The sequence below is a fragment of the Haplochromis burtoni genome, unplaced genomic scaffold (assembly GCF_018398535.1).
Source record: "Haplochromis burtoni strain Fernald_Lab_line unplaced genomic scaffold, NCSU_Asbu1 Contig_69, whole genome shotgun sequence".
Lineage (NCBI taxonomy): Eukaryota > Metazoa > Chordata > Actinopteri > Cichliformes > Cichlidae > Haplochromis > Haplochromis burtoni.
The window spans coordinates 2008139-2025096 of NW_024582430.1; the positions used below are offsets into that span (position 1 = coordinate 2008139).

At 44.9% G+C, this 16958-nt stretch overlaps 1 protein-coding gene across 3 annotated transcripts in view; it reads left to right on the plus strand.

Annotated features, from left to right (window-relative positions):
• The window catches only part of cngb1a (cyclic nucleotide gated channel subunit beta 1a), a 23785-nt gene extending 16628 nt beyond the window's left edge, over window positions 1–7157 (plus strand). For all 3 annotated transcript variants that reach the window (XM_042221573.1, XM_042221574.1, XM_042221572.1), the window contains 9 exons: window positions 761–883; window positions 1506–1647; window positions 1742–1901; window positions 1999–2096; window positions 2175–2258; window positions 2386–2504; window positions 2845–2991; window positions 3926–4118; window positions 5436–7157. In XM_042221573.1, coding sequence (XP_042077507.1) covers window positions 761–883; window positions 1506–1647; window positions 1742–1901; window positions 1999–2096; window positions 2175–2258; window positions 2386–2504; window positions 2845–2991; window positions 3926–4118; window positions 5436–5687 — 1318 coding nt within the window. In that variant the 3' untranslated portion in view covers window positions 5688–7157. The remainder of the gene's footprint in view (window positions 1–760; window positions 884–1505; window positions 1648–1741; window positions 1902–1998; window positions 2097–2174; window positions 2259–2385; window positions 2505–2844; window positions 2992–3925; window positions 4119–5435) is intronic.
• Window positions 7158–16958: the final 9801 nt, after the last annotated feature.

Consider the following 16958-nt stretch of genomic DNA (forward strand, 5'->3'; position numbering starts at 1 on the left):
TGAGACATTCTCGCAAAAAAAATCACAGTTTTAGTAACGCAGTAACTACAGGAAAGTAACAGTAATCTAATTACCGTTTTTGCAATAGTAATCCCTTACTTTACTCGTGACTTGAAAAAAGTAATCAGATTACTGCCCATCTCTGATTACCGGAGGTTCCCAGAAGGTTGCCAGTCTTGTCTCTAGATCTATATGAATCTTCACACATCCAAACTGACAAGTGATGATGTCACAAACCTCGTTAAACTTCTTTTCTCCGATCAGGATAAATGTTTTTTTGACTCTGCCCTGTAAGAAATATTTGCCTCAGAGATCATAGAAAATATGAAAATAGCAACATAAAAATGGTAAAATATTACATTTAACAGCATAAAAATATAAAATACACACCCAGAAAAACTATTTTATTCTTTTACTTTAGAAAGAATAATAAATTATGAAAGTTTCCAGTAGCAGGGACAGAAGTAGGTTCAGGGACATGGTGTAGTTTTGTCAGCTGATAAGAATGATCATCATTTTAGTTTTATTTTGATGGGAGTAAGTTTTGTCATTTAGGCACCAAAAAAAGGCCAAAAGAGTTTTTACCCAGAGCAACAAAATCAGTGTACCATGTGCAAAAAGCCTAAATGCACTCGTAGTGGCCCCAGTTTGGATCCTTGAGGAACACCCAGGTTAAATAATAATTTATTTCAGTAGATCTCTTTCTTGTTGCTGTTCTTGAATTTTTGATGTTATTTTTGTTTCTGCCGCTGTATGTCAGGGTGATCCGAACCTCAATGTACCTGCTGTACTCCCTGCACATCAACGCCTGCCTCTTCTACTGGGGCTCCGATTATGAAGGACTGGGATCCACCAAGTGGGTCTACAACGGAAAAGGCAACGCGTAAGAATTCAGATTTATATTTTTGCAATAAGAAGGGTTCAATGTTAACGATGTGAGACTGATTCTGTCTGTTTCTGGATGTCAGAATGAGGAAGAAAGAGGAAATCTGAATATAGAAGAGCCATAACTGTTTGCTCTTCAACAGGGCAAACAGACTGTATGGCAGTTACGTCATCTGTAAAACTGCAGCAGTGTGATCGTGCTTCATTTTCACTGTGTCTGATTTGGTTATAGTTGCAGCTCAGACATCAGTGGACAGATCTACTAACATCAGGGTCACCGACTTATTGTAACAAAACCTTTTATTCACTCTGTAATTGACAGGAAATTTCTGATGTGAATGTGTTATACTGTGTCTCTGATCCACAGGTTAGTTTGGCCTCACAGCTGTGGCTGGGTTATTGATTGAATTTACCCATATAATTAAATTTTAACACTCACAGATTCGTCAGCTTTATGTTGCATTTTGCTGAAATCCTTGAAGGAATCAAAACCCAGTAGAAGTTTGAATTTTAAAATGTTCTAGGTTCTTCAAATCAGGTTAGAATATCTTAAAAGTGCATTTCCACTAAACTAAAGCTGAAGCTCTTCATGAATCGATGGACTGTTTTCATTCCTGCAGGTACATCCGCTGTTACTACTTTGCCGTGAAGACGCTGATCACCATAGGAGGACTGCCCGACCCAACCACTGTCTTTGAAATCTGCTTCCAACTCATTAATTACTTTGTTGGCGTCTTTGCTTTCTCCATCATGATCGGTCAGGTCGGTAAAACCACCATTTACAACTCTGCTTCTTTTTGGCCATCCATGACCTCACGTGGTTCCGCCCCCTTTGATTTTTGGTGCAATGTGTCAGATGAGGGATGTAGTTGGAGCAGCGACTGCCGGGGAGAACTACTACCGTGCCTGTATGGACAGCACGGTTAAGTACATGACCTCCTACAACATCCCTCGCGAGGTCCAGAACCGCATCAAGACCTGGTACGACTACACCTGGAAGAGCCAGGGCATGCTGGGTAAGAAATGTCTGAGAGAAGCTGTCTGAGACCTGGTCCCTGAACGCCTCGTGTTGAGTTCAAAGTAACACTGAGCATTGTGGTGTCCCGTGTGCAGATGAGCAGGAGCTTCTGATCCAGCTTCCCGATAAGATGAGGATGGACATCGCCGTGGACGTTAACTACGCCATTGTCAGTAAAGTCGCCCTGTTTCAGGTCAGAAACGGCGAATAAAAAATAAAAACATTTTTATACACATGAATGCATAAATATGTGTGTGTGTGTGTGTCTCAGGGCTGTGACAGGCAGATGGTGTTTGACATGCTAATGAGGCTCAAGTCTGTCGTGTACCTGCCCGGAGACTTTGTTTGTAAAAAGGTAAGAACGCACCTGTCGAGCCGGCAGAGGTGTTACTGAGCTGATGGTGACACAGACAGTGTGTGTGTGTGTGTGTGTGTGTGTGTGTGTGTGTGTGTGTGTGTGTGTGTGTGTGTGTGTGTTTCAGGGGGAGATCGGCAGGGAGATGTACATCATCAAGCAGGGCGAGGTTCAGGTGGTGGGCGGTCCTGACCTGCAGACGGTGTTCGTCACCATCAGAGCCGGCTCGGTGTTTGGAGAGATCAGGTCAGAGCTGCTTCCCGTCATCCTGTTAAACAATTAAAAACCTGCACGTGGCGGCTGCAAATAAAGACGCTCAATCGTTCTCAGGATGTGCGGCTGGGCAGCGCGCCAGACTGAAATATATTATAGATATATCATCATATGATCATGTGATTATGTTTTGTTAAAATTAAAATTAAAAAATACAGACAACTTTCATACCACAGAGGGAGAATGAAATTTACCCAACAGGGTGTTAAATGTTTCAAAAAAGTGAAATCATGTCAGTAGTTTAGTTTTTCATGACCAATAATCATAATAAAGGATGTTTTGAAAAAACTCTCTGTGGTCTCTGATTGGTCAGTCTGCTGGCGGGAGGCGGAGGAAACCGGCGCACAGCCAACGTGAAGGCTCACGGATTTGCCAATTTGTTCATCCTGGATAAGAAGGACCTGGCAGAGATCCTGGTGCATTACCCCGAGTCCGAAAAACTGCTGCGCAAGAAGGCCAAGTAAGACCGAGACCCTGTTAGAGCGGAACGCAGTTTAATTGTTTTAATCCAAATGCGAGTCCTTTCACACCGAATTACGACATTTAAACACAACCAGCTCGTCTTTGAGTCAGCATCTTTACTCTCGCAGCAGCAAAGACTTCAGCTAGAACCTTCTGGTTTATGGCTGCCATCGTAACCCCAAGAAACCTTCTTGGCATTTTTTAAAGCATATTGTCAGGGTTTATTGGGAAGTTAAGGTGGAGAACTATTACAGAACCTGCTAACACGTTGTCCAAACCACGGCCGTCGGGTGGAGAGACAACGAGGTTAGTGTTTGCGTCCCACCAGCTCTGTTTTATAAACAGCAGTAAAGACTCTCACACTGAGCTGGAAGGGTTAGGTCCTGTTGTCCTGTCACAGTAGGAACACTATTATTAATAAATACTGATTCACTGCATTCATGACCTTGCAGAGTCTGTAGAGACACACTTATGTTACCACAGTTTACAGATGAATACCTGAGCACAGATTTGTACTTTAACCAGCCGGACTCTGGTCACCATGCGGCTGGAGGCGGATCCAGCATGTCAGTAAAGCAGCCCCACTTGCTAATAACAACCATCAGTTAATAGGAGGCTGATTGTTTCTGCTGCTTCCTCAGCTCGCCTTCCTCTCGTTTGTCTGATCTCTCTGTCCAGGACAGGATTAGACTCACCTCTAATCAGCTCACGGCGCTCGCTCTAGTTTGTGTTTGAGAATCGGGTCAGCTCATTGAGGTGATCCACCTTCCTTTATCTGCTCAGTCAGGCCATGGCGCTGAAGCAGACCGGCCGGAGCCACGGCAGCCGCCGGAGCTGCTGAATGTCGGATTGTGGAGGTTTGGAGATGTAGGAGAGAGGTTTTCAGTTTCTGAGCTTGTCTGGACTGCCGCCCTGTGTTTGTCTTTGTGCAGGAAGATGCTGACGAAGGACAAGAAGCCGGAGGAGAAGGAGGAGGGTAAAGGTGCAAAGACAGTCATCCCGCCACGACCGGACACGCCAGAAATGTTCAAGGCCGCCCTGAAGGTGACGGAGCAGGCAGGCATCGAGGGAACCTTCGCCAAGCTGAAGAAAGCATACAAACCGTCTGAGGCGGGAGAGGCACAGGTAGGCCACCATCACCACATCACCTCTGTGCAGCTGCAGGGAAGGAAGGAAGGAAGGAAGGAAGGAAGGAAAAGGATAGATAGATAAAGTGAGGAGACTGAAAGGTTCTTTTCAGTGCTTTATTCAGTGACTCCACCAGAGCAGCTTTGAATGATTCACAGTTTATAATGAGCCACCTTCATCTGATGCTGCACTGTTGTGGAGGCCCTCACGTTATCCCTTGTCTGAAATGAGCTGTTTAACTCCTCCTCTTTAAACCAGCTTTATTCTGATTGGGTCTTCTTCATGGACAGAAGGTTTGATCAGCAGGTGGGAGGGGCTACTGCATCCACTGCCATATTAGGAATATCAGTAATGTGTCAAAACTGAAATGAAACGATTCATGTCCTAATGTGTGCTGATTGGTAAGAAACAGATTTAGAACATCATCCCTTGATAGAAATGTTCATGTAAAAGCTAATTTGCTCGTTTGTTTTCGGGAAACATTCACCTCAATCACTAAAACTGCTTGACCTTAACTTACTTGATAACGTTAAGCGCTCTCAGAACCTGGACCAGCTTTTATTTTTGTGCCCACATAGAGTTTTCTCAAATTAGCAGACTCCATTTCTTAGGTAGAGGAAGCTAACATTAGCTAATGTTAGCTCATGTTAGCTAATGTTAGCTAATGTTAGCTAATGTTAGCCATGGAGTTCTGTAGAGGAGCAAAGCACCTGGGAGACAGCACAAACTAGGAGGGAAGGAAGGAACAGTGGGGGGCGGTAAGGAATTTTAGAAAAAAAGTAGAAATGATGGAAGAAAGCAAGGAGGAGGTGAGGAAGTAAGTAACGGTGCAAGGAAGAAAGGAAATAATAAAGAAGTGAAGAAAGGAAAGGTGGAAAGAAAAGAAAGCAAGGAAAGAAGGGAGGAAGGAAAAGAGGAAGGAAGGATGTTTGTGAAGGAAAGAAGGAAAGAGGAAATAAAGGAAAGGAGCAGTTAGAAAGGAAGAAAGTGAGGAAGGATGGAAGGTAAAAAGAAGAAAAGAAGAGTGGGTAGGAAGAAAGAAAAGATGGAAGGAAGAAAGGAAGGGTGGAAGGACAGAAGAATGAAAGTTGGAAAGGAAAGAAGGAATAAAGAAAAGCATGAAGGAAGTAAAAAGAAAGACTGTAAAGGAAAGATGGAAAGGAAGGAAGATAAAAGGGATCAAAAATAAATCGTGGGTTTTTCAGGATTTGGATTTTTCCTGTGTGTTTTGGAGACGCCTTTAGAGACCAGCAGCAAAGGAAAGTCATTTTGTCCGCCATCTTTCATCCTGTCCTTTCCTTCTTTGTTCTTCAGGCTCCTCCCTCCATTTCTCCAATCCCGCCCCCTTCTCCAATGCACCGCCGGTCTCCGGTACCCCTGAGTCCAGCTCCAGAAGACGGAGAGGAAACGGTGGCAGAAACAGCCGACAGCTCGGTCATCATCAGGATGACGCCGCGGCACAAAGGGGAGGAGGTTCTCACCGTGGAGATGAAGGCAGGAGAGAGAGGGGGGGCGGAGGAGAAGGTGGAGACGAAGGAGAAGGAAGAGGAGCCGTCAAAGGAGTGAGCTGACAGGAAGCTGCTGCCCTCCACCTGCTCCAAGGAGGAAACAGGACACTCTCAGGTGTAGGACATGCTTCTTCTTCTGTGGTGGATTTTATTGTCACAGAAAAACACATTTCATCTAAACTGTCACATGACAGGAAGGAAGGAGAAGAATGATGTAAATGAAAGGAAGCAGGAACTAAAGCAAGGACGGAAAGAATACTTCCTTCTTTTCTTCCTTCCTCCCATTTTAATTCAGGTTTTTTCAGGTCTCAGAGTTTCAGAGAACTTTGATCTCACGGAGGTTACTGTCTGGCTGAGGTACCGTCTTTGGCCACACGAGCTGACTTACATGTACCAGCCATTAGAACCCAGAGGGGCGCTGTTTCACCACGCAGGAGGAGTGTGTCTGTAACAGAAATGATTAAAGAAACTCATTTTCCCAGAATCCCCGGTTTCTGTCCTGCAGCTTCTTAACCACTGACTTTCTGGGGCCCTCCCTCAGCTGATTTTAGAGGCATGTGTTGGGAACTACAGGAAGCAGGCGGAAGAAGAAGAAGAAAGGCGTGAGCTGCGTCTTCTTCATGTAAAAACAGACTGAACATGTATTTGTGGCGTGTGAGAGATCTGACAGCCGCTGATTGATTTTCCACCGAGAGCTGCTCGATAACGCTGTCTGACATCAGCTGAGCTCTGAGGACATCCAATGATTTTAGCCGGCAGCTTCCAGGTCATTCAGGGTCACCAGGATGACGGTTCAGGGTTAGCGGGTCAGTTTGGACCTCTGAGTCATGAGGTCTTCATCAGCACGCACAAAAGTGCAGCATGTATTTTAATATCTGAACATGTTGGTTTTCCTGTAACACAGTAAAAATATCATAGTTAGAACAAATGGTTCACTGTTTGAACTCTGGAAGCTTGTTTCTGTCATAGAAAAAAGATTTTCTGCCATTTATGAACCAAAATTTGTCCAAAAAGTTTGACTAAGTAAGACAAAATTTGGGGATACTGAACCTGAAATTTTGAATTTATGATGTCAAAAATGTACTGAAACAAGCTTCTGTTCATAACAAAAACAACACATGAAAAATCTAAAATAAGCAATTAAAAAATGAAATCATGAGGCAAGCTTTAATACAATAAAGCCTACAGTCATTTTAGCTGTAGCTGCTGGAGGGCGCTGCTGAGCTTTCTGATAGGATAAAGAGCCTGTGGGTAGAAGCTCCTGCCCACAGAGCTGCTGCAGTGTTTATACAGGACAGGAAAAGCTTCAGGAAGCGCAGGAAACTGTGTCGGCCGAGAAAAAGGCGGGAAAACAGAAACAATGCAGCACAGGAAGCTTCGTGATTACTGCTGATTGTCGAGAGTAGAAGAAGAAACATGTGACAGTGCTGCTTTGGCTCAGAATTCAGGTTTTATTGTATTTGTACTGAAGCAACGACGTCACTGTAAGAATTAAAAACCAGTTTGTAAATAAAATGATTATAACGAGCGTCTGTGTTTCAGCTAAGATTGCTGCACATTTCATTTCTTCATATTTTGTAGGGAAACATGCAAACACACATGGAAATAAAGGCAAAATCAGAGTTTGCGCGACTCCGGTGAGCTTAAAGCGAATATTTGGTGTAGCACCTTTATTCTCAGGGCTTCTTGAAGGATGTTCAAAGCTCTTCTTTGGGTGTTTCTGCCTTTCCTTCTATTCTCTGTCAGGATGATCCCACACTGCTTCAGTAACGCTGAGGTCCGACTCTGGGGAGGCCGACCCATGACCGATAGACCAGGTGTGCTTTTACGGCATTGTTATGCTGAAAATGAAGCTGCTGCCAATATGCACATAGTAATAAAACCAGACATAGCAATAAAATAAAAAATAATAATGAATCAGTTACCCACAGAGTTAAAAGCCAGGGAATAAAAATAGGTTTTTAATAAAGACTTAAAAACTGGCACTGATGCAGCCTGTCTAATATGGAGAGGAAGGTTATTCCAAAGCATCGGCGCTGCAACAGAGAACGCTCGGTCTCCTCTAAGTTTCAGCCGTGACTTTGGGACCGAAAGCAGCAACTGCTCAGCTGACCGAAGGGAACGAGTGGGGACGTGGGGCTGTCAGACAAATAAACAGTGCTGATTTTACCACCCCGTTTACATGGTCATCAAAGGTGAGTGCAGAATCAATTTTAACTCCGAGATTTGTGATCGAACTCTTTAGTTGGGAAGTCAAAGCTGCAAGATCAACATCCGGAGTATGAGAAGAACGATTTGGGCCAAATAAAATTGCTTCTGTCTTCCGATCATTAAAATTTAAAAAGTTTTTTGCCATCCATGCTTTGACATCAGTAAGGCAGTCAAGCAGAGGTCCAGTTGGGAGACTATCAGAATGACTAAAGGTAAGTAGAGCTGGCAGTCATCTGCGTATAGATGGAATGGCACTTTATGCTTTCGGAAAATCGTGCGAAGAGGCAAGAGGTACAACGAAAACAATAACGGCCCAAGAATAGATCCCTGTGGCACACCCCAAAGCAGAGGGGCCACAGAGGATGAAGCCGACCCCAACTTAACACAAAAGGTCCCATTTAAGAGATAGGACTTTAACCACAAAAGTGCCGAACCAGAAATTCCCACACAGTGCTGCAAGCTGGAGATCAGCAAATCGTGATCCACTGTGTCAAATGCAGCGGTCATGTCCAACAAGACCAGCACTGCATATTTACCACGGTCTGTCGCTATCAGGATGTCATTCATAACTTTTATGAGGGCTGTCTCCGTGCTGTGGAATGGCTTAAAGCCGGACTGAAAGATTTCTGACAATTTAGAGTCATTCAAGTAGTCCATCAACTGAGTATAAACAATCCTTTCCAGAATCTTACTAAGAAAGGGAAGCTTAGAGATGGGTCTAAAATTTGACATGACTGAACTGTCTAAGCCCGGTTTCTTAAGTAAAGGATGCATGACTGCATGCTTAAATTACCTAGGTACCTGACCAGACAAAAGACTAGTATTAATAATGTTCAGAATGTGTGGTCCGATGATAGGAAATACCTTTTTAAGAAAACGGGGAGGAACAACGTCATTTGGAGAGCCACACGGTTTAGCATTCAGCACAAGTTTCTCTGAATCAGATAAAACAATTGGTAGAAAGGCAGAGAACAAACTTGAGCAAGAACCATGCATGGCTGGGTCAACAATAGGTAGAGTCGGAGGTCTCAAACTAGCAACCTTGTCCACAAAATAATTAAGAAACTTATTAGCCGTCAGTGATGTGTTTCTGTGACAGGCGGCTCGTAACAAAGAGCCTGAAGCTCAAACAGGTTCTTTGCAAACTTGTCTGTTACGTGTCGACACAACACCGATTCATCCCTTCAGTTGGGAGCCTTTTTATGCTTGAATGATTCATAGATTGGGATTAAGAGGTTTAAGCAAACAAAAGCATTCCTCTGAGAATGGTCATTACAAAGACTGGAAATGAACCTCGTGACACCAAGTCTGACTGCTTAATATCAGCATGGACTTTGCTTCCAAGTGTCGGTCCTTTAAAGCTCGCACTCTGTCACTCAACCATCCGGATGTGTTCCATCACTTCCATGACCACAGGTGTAGAAATGCAGATAGCTTCTACAAACCTGAAGGCACTGAGACCAAAGTCATCAGGTAAGTGTTCACTGAGCTGAGGTGAGGCTCCTTGTCTCATAGACGTCCTCCTCTCACTCCTGACCAGCCACAGCAGATGATTACCAGGTTTCTTCCTGTTAAAGGGGAGTTTTTGCTTCCCACTGTGGCCATGTGCTTGCTCATAGAGGGGTTGTGTGATTGTTGAGGTTTTCTCTGTGTTATTGTAGCCCCCTGCTGGCTGTTGCAAACAATGCAGGTCTAGGTCGTCACTCAGAGGCTGTGTGTCTCTTATAAACACTGCATGGATGCAAACTGTTGTTTTAGAAAACAGGAAGGTATTTGGGGGGTTTCGGTTTGTGATCTCGAGTCGATTAACGATCTCGGCGTTTCCTTGTTTTCAGCACTGATGGAAAAACTATGAAACCCTTCAGTTTACCTTTAAAGAGGCTGCTGTCTTTAACTGCTTCACTGTTTGAGGCCTTGATGTGTTTCACGTGTTTGTGTGAGCGTAAGAGGTGCTGCCTTCAGGGTCCATGGGTAAACATAAACTCTCTTAACTGAAACTAAACTAAAAACTAAAACCAGATGTGAAAAAAATACTTTCTTAGTAGAAATAGAATATAAACTATACTTGCAAAGTAAAATGGGCGATCGTGGCTCAAGAGTTGGCGGTTCGTCTTGTAATTGGAAGGTTGCCGGTTCTGACAGTCTCGGTCGTTGTGTCCTTGGGCGAGACACTTCACCTACTGCCTACTGGTGGTGTTCAGAGGGCCCGGTGGCGCCAGTGTCCGGCAGCCTCGCCTCTGTCAGTGCGCCCGAGGGTGGCTGTGGGTATAATATAGCTGCCATCACCTGTGTGTGAATGTGTGTGTGAATGTGTGTGTGAATGTGTGTGTGACTGGGTGAATGACTGGATGTGTAAAGTGCTTTGGGGTCCTTAGGGAATAAGTAAAGCGCTATACAAATACAGGCCATTTACCAAAATCGAACATGTCAGTTTTAGTTTCTGTTAGTTTGATCAAACGTGAAGAAGCTGAAACTCAAAGATGAAACTGAAACAAACAAACCTGCACGTCCTCAAACCAAAGTGAACAAATGAACAATACAAACATAAAAAGCTTCCTTTAAACGTGGGTGTTGTGTGAAGTCTTTGGCTTCTTTAGACAGAAAACTCTGAGTTAGTTCAAAGGTTTAATTGTGCTTTGATTAAAATAAGATGATTTTAGATTTCAGACTTCTTGCTGGATCGCTGCAACTATTTCTAAGTGATTTTTGAAGCTTCCTGATGGATATCAGTGAGGAGACGAGGACAGGAAGTGGAAATGACTCTCAGCCCAAACACATGCGCTTCACATGTTCAGCTCTGACTGAGTAATGGTTTCATAACCTCAGAGAATATGGAATTTTTCTCACAGCAGAGACCTGCGGGTCATCCTCGCACGTCCTGATTGGCTGCAGTGTTTGAGACTCAGCCCTATAACAGACCCACAGGCCTCCAGCCTCCACGTCGCCGTCTTTTTCCACGAAGCCTGAGGTGGAAAACCACCAAAAAGTCTGAAGCCACACAGACGTCTGTGGGATATGATGAAACTTCCACCACCAGTAAAATGAAATACAGCAGCAGCAGAACAGACTGGGAGGCTTCCAGTTACTGGATGAAACTGGTGGGAGGTGCATTGGAGAGCATTTTCATGTGTTCATCAGTTTTCCTGTGAATCTTGAAACCTGCAGCTCAGCAACAGATGTGCCTGCTGACAGATGCTGAAAGATTTTTACACAAAGCAGCGACTGAAATAGCTGCTGACAACATTTTAAAGGTTAGTCTGATAAAACAGAATATTCAGGAGGAGGCGTCACGCTGCTGTTTGCATCTTCTCCCTGTGCCTGTTTGGGCTGTTAGATAAACTGCTGCTGGATCCAGAGAACACGTGGGTCAGTTTGCTGCTCGCTCTGCCTCATGGATAACTGTGCGCTCACCTTGGTAATGACAGGTTTCTGCTGTGGCGACAGTCTGAGGACCAGCTGCTTGTTTCGGTGCACACACACGATGCATTTCTTTCTCCGAGGCTTAAAGATGAAGCTCTGCGTGACCTCAGGTTCTTTCCGTTTACTTGCATGGACAGGAAGCGACACATCCAGATGTTCAGAATGAACGTTCTCCTGTTCTCCTTCATATTGATTTGGGGATTTCTGCATGAAGGTAAACCTGGCCTCCTCATAAACCCCATGGCAGCCCTGAGCCAGAGGAGCAGCACTATGCAGCGCACCGTTGCAGGGCAGGTTCCTGCATCTTTTTTCAAATGGTTAACATAGTACCAGTTCAGTTCAGTTTCATTTACACATCATCAAATCACAACAACAATCACCTCAAGGTGCTTTATATTGTAAGGTTAAGATGCTAATAATACAGAGAAGACCCCCAAACTCAAACATCCTCCTATGAGCAAGCAGGAAAAGCCCGATTTAAACGAGAATCCTAAATCTTTAAATCTGCTTCCTTCACCAAGATGAAGGATGAAGATCACTGTGTCACTTTTTTTCAAGTGAAGAAGTTAGAAACACTTTCTAAATTTGACTTTTTTGCATTTAGAATTATATATTAAATTCTATTTATCCTCAGCAGCAGAGGTGACTCCTGGTCTTCCCTTCCTGGGGCTGTCCTCATGTGAACCAGTTTCCTTGTACTGCTTGATGGTTTTTGGGGACACATTCAAAGTTTTCTGGACTGACTGACCTTCAGTTCTTAAAGTAATGATGGGCTGTCGTTTCTCTTTACTTAGCTGATTGGTTCTTGCCATAATATGAATTCTAACAGTTGTCAAATAGGGCTGATGGTCACAACTGATGGTCTCAACCTGATTAAGAAATTCCACAAATGAACCCTGACAGGCTCACCTGTGAAGTGAAACCATTCAGGTGACTACATCATGAAGCTCACTGAGAGAAGGCAGCGAGGTTTGCAGCGCTGCCAACAAAGCAAAGGGCGGCTACTTAGAGGAAACTAAAATCTAAAACATATTTAGAGTTAGTTGTCATTTTTTTCAGTTTGTGTTTACATTTTAGAGAGAAGTAAAAATAAAGAAAAACCATTCAATGAGAAGGTGTGTCCAAACATTGTGCTGGTGTGTACATTTACAGTGATGCACTCAGGAGGGTGGCACTGAGGTCCAAAGTCCAGATTAAGTCACACCCCCACACCTGTGTGGAAACACCTGTTATTTCTTCCTTTCTTCAAGCTTCCCTTAATGTGCCGCTCACCTGCATCTGCAAATAATGCATAAATAGATGCATTTATATAAAGTCTGAAGTCTTATTGTTGTGGTTTTATCTCACAAAGTGAAAACATGTCTCGCGCTCTCTTTGCAGGTTTTATGTAAAAATATGTCACATTTGCCCAAAAACACCAAGATGAGAGCTTCTGTTATGTAAACAGTTTCAGCTGCAGCGGGTCAACGTGACACACTGGCCACTTTGTGCTGTCTGTAAAGATGTCTGTATCAGTCATATTACTGACATGTTGTCACCTGTTTGACTCTTTGCAGTGATACATACTGACACATGTGCGGGTCATGCTGATGTTTTGGAAAACAAAAAAGAATAATCATGAAATAAAGAAAATCTAAATTTTAAAGAGCTCATCTGAGCTGATGACGTATGTGTGCCAGATCTTAGCCTGATGTTTTTCACTGACAGTCTCACAGGCAGACCCGCCCTCCGTCTATAAAAGTGCCATTTTTTCCACTCCGCCCATGCGCGCTCAAACACACACGCAACCACAGAGTCACCGCATATCCCACAGTCCGTGAAGGCAGCAGCGCCAAGCAGGCAGTCCGGAGTTTCCAGCGGCGCAGGGCAGGAGGCGCACACGGATTCGGGGCCTCGGAGATACGCGGGTTTCACTTTGAATCCGCGTCTGGTTGCTGGAGAGTCTGCCCGAGTCTGCAGAGGACTTCACTGCGAGGAAGGAGCGGGAGAAGAGGAGGACGAGGAGAAGGAGGGAGAGGAGGCGCTGCTCGGGACCGAGAGGTAAGGAGAAGTCTGCTTCCTCTAAACTTTTCCTTCCGTCGGGCTGTCAGCTGTTCAGAGTCTGGGTTCTGGGTGCTGTCCTTCACATGACCCGGGTCTGGCCCGGCTCGGCCCGCCTCCCCGCGGCTCTCTGCCTCTTTTCATCCGGCCGTCCAGCAGCTTCCACCGCTTCAAAGCTCTTTTCTTTCTCAGCGGTTTTTACGCGGACAAAAGCCCCGCGGCCTCACCTGGCCAGCTCTCCACGTGTTAGTTTCCATGGTGATGATGACGACAGGCCCGCCGGCTGTCAATACCGCTCCATCAGTTCATGCCCTGATCGATGGCAGGGGCTCAGTTTGACCTGCAGCACAGAGGTCCGAAACCTGCGTTTACGCAATCCCGCTGATCAGAGCTCGGCTTCACCATCAGCAGATCACAAAGTTTCTGTCAGCAGCAGATCTCTGCTTTACTGCTGGGAAAACACGTTTTCAGCTCATCGGAGTTTCAGTAAAAAGTCAGAAAAGTGAAATATTTGCACGCACGTGTTCTCGGACACTTTGTCCACATCACAGAAAACTTCTGCTTCGCGTCCGGTTTGTTTTTAGAGTTTATTCTCAGAGTGGCAGCAGATGCATGCTCGTGGAAACGACACAGACGGTGTCCACCTCATCGACTAATCGATTAATCGTCTGCCCTGCTGTTAGCTTTGATCAGCAGATCGCAGGTTTAGTCTGTGAGTGTACAAACGCTGAAGAGGGAGAGATGCAGGAGAACAAATATCTGGATTTTCTCCTTCAAAGATCTTAAACTTATTTTCAAACTTGATCTAAACGATAATCGGAGCAGAAAAATAAAAATGAATATTTGGTTCGGTTTGTCGTTGCTGTGGTTTCGTGTCCTTGAGCAGCAGCTCTGCAGAGCGGAGGAGGAACAGCGAGGAGTTTATTTACTGAAAGTTGCATTTAAACAGCAGCAGGCGAAACGGTCACATTTAAGCCAATTTACAGACGGAGGGAATAAATTTGCCTTCTTTTATCTGATATCCATCAATAACTGGAGCAAGAACGAGCAAAATGGTCATAAGTCAGAACAACATCCATCTTTAAGTAATTTTTAAATATAGTGACGCGTTTAAAGAACTTCTGAGGAGAACAGTAGACCTACAACCTCACGTTTAGGACCATCCGGTCTGCCTGGGGTGGGATGGTGATCTATTTACATTTATTTCTGGAGAGCAGAAGTCTTCTGACTTCTGTTAAAAATGATCGATTATCGTTTTTGCTGAGACGCATCAATGAAAAATGTTCTGGATCTTCATCATTGATGTTCACAGTTAAATCTTAGAAAGCAGAACCAATAAAGGTGTCACGTTTTCACATCTGAGCACCTGTAAACGCCGAGTCAGCTGACTGTTACCACTCTGTGGTCGTTGCTGTTGTTGCTTTGGTTGCCGTGGTTGCATTGGTTGCAGGGGTTGCTGCAGCGTGTTGGTCTTGCTTTCTGGTCTTTTGTGGGTTTCTTTCAGCTGAATAAACTGTTTAAACCTGAAGTCAAACATTCGCCGTCGCGGCGCTTTGAATCGGGCCGAGAGCTCGGCTCAGGAAAGATGCTGGAAACTTTTCAGCTGAGAGGAAGAAGAAAGTGTGTGTGTGTGTGTGTGTGTGTGTGTGTGTGTGTGTGTGTGTGTGTGTGTGTGGTGTGTGGTGGGTGTTTGTGTGTGTGTGAATGTGTGTGTGTGTGTGTGTGTGTGTGTGTGTGTGTGTGTGTGTCAGCAGATGGCGAGCATGTGAGGCCTGAAGCGAGCTGCACGAGAAGCTGCTGAAGTTTTTCCTCTGGAGTCAGACGCTTCCTGTTCCTGCAGCAGTGATGGAGGAGGTTGGCCTGCAGGGTGTGTCTGCACACGCTGACCACCGCAGCACAAAACCTTCTATAAATACAGTCTCCTCTCTGAAGAAGCCTCGTCACACTTCACTGGCGTGGACAGACTCCTTCTTTAACCCTTAAACTTCCAGGTTTCCAGAGTTCGGAGCTTCTTTTTCTCTCTGGAGCTTTCTGGTTTTTCCTGTAATAACTGCGAAAATGTCCTTTAACATGAGAGCAGGAGAAGCAGGAAACCCACACAGTGTCACCACAGGAGCCCGACTATGACCGGTCTCTTTTAATTTCACCAACAGCTCCAAATATTTCACGTAAAAGCAGGAAAAGGAACAAAAATTAAACCGTTTTGTTGTCGGGCGTCTTTCAGCACGCGTTCTTCAGAAAACTGTGTTTTTCTGTTCTTAGTGTTCGATTCCCCGTCACGTCTGACGTGACGTGTTTTTAGTCTGCGGCGTACACACAGCACCGCTTTTATCCAGCCGGCTACGACCGAAGCGTGGCCTACAAAAGGTCGATTGTGAAAGCTTCGCCAGGTGTGCTGCGTCACTGTGCTGCCACAATTCAGACAAGAGTGACCACAAAGCTTTGTTGGGTTTTGTAGCTTCCAGGTAACAGGGAGTTACACCTTGTTTACTGCACCGTTCCCAGGACGGCCTCTGCAGGCTCACGTGTGTTTACGCCGACTTCCTGCATCAGCCTAACTTCCACGTTTCAGAGCGACCGTCTCTGCGTGGATCCTTTAACGGCGCCCGTCAGAGCCAAAAAAAAGAGCTCTTCATTTTCCTTCTTAAATCTGTTTTTATGTTTTACTTTGTTGCCTGAACTCGCCCGGTCTCACAGCTTGTGGTTCTATGAACTCTTTACCCCTTGAAAGTCTAGCAGTGTCTTTCATATTTCAGGCTGCTTACAGGACGAAATGATTGGGCGTGCATCAGAAGTTGGTGACGGTGAGCTCTGCCCGTGCAGCTACCCGTCAAAACACCTGGAAATGATTCTAATGGTCATCAAAGCACAACTTTATTGATATACAGAGAGGTGTCAAAACTCGTCACAGAGGAGGTGGTCAGACGTCGTCTTTTTGGGGTAGCGGGATAAAGGCGGGAGCTGCAGACGTATCAGTGAACATGTTGGCAGGTCAGCAGTGATTTTACACTTCAGACTCTGAACTCAGCAAACAGCCGGTTAACCTTTAATGAGCCGAGCGGCTGAAGCTGGTTCCTGTAAAGCTGAGCAGCTGGAGTCAGAGCTAGTGTGATGCTCAGTTAAACCGGATACCAGCGAACGCCTCGTCTCAGCAGCTGTTAGCACATCTGCTTTATCAGGAAGATGACTTAAATGAAAGCTCACGTTTGCTCCTGTTTGGTGTCTTTCAATTGGTTTCTGCCGTCGCTGGTTTGGTTCTAAATCTGATTTCTGACAGCAGAGATCACAGAGGAGTCGTGAAGGCAGCACGAGCTCTTCTGTTGTGTGAGGAAATTTCGTTTACTGCCGTTTGACTTGTTCGTGGACTCGATTTACTCGTCAGACGTGACGCTGCTGTGAGACGCCTGCAGGGAGGGTGTGGTGCTTAACGTGTAACGTCTTTTCAAGTATGATGATGACGATGATGATAGTTATTATGTCATCTTGACTTCACGCTGAGAGACTGAACCCAGCATGAGAGGGGGAGTGTGTGCACTCACACACTCCCCCTCTTGTTTGTGTGTCTTAGTGGGGACTTGAATAAATTTGAGACATTTTGAGGACTTTTTGTTGAGCAAGACGGACCCAGATTCAAAAATTTAGTAGTTGTTTTTTTTTT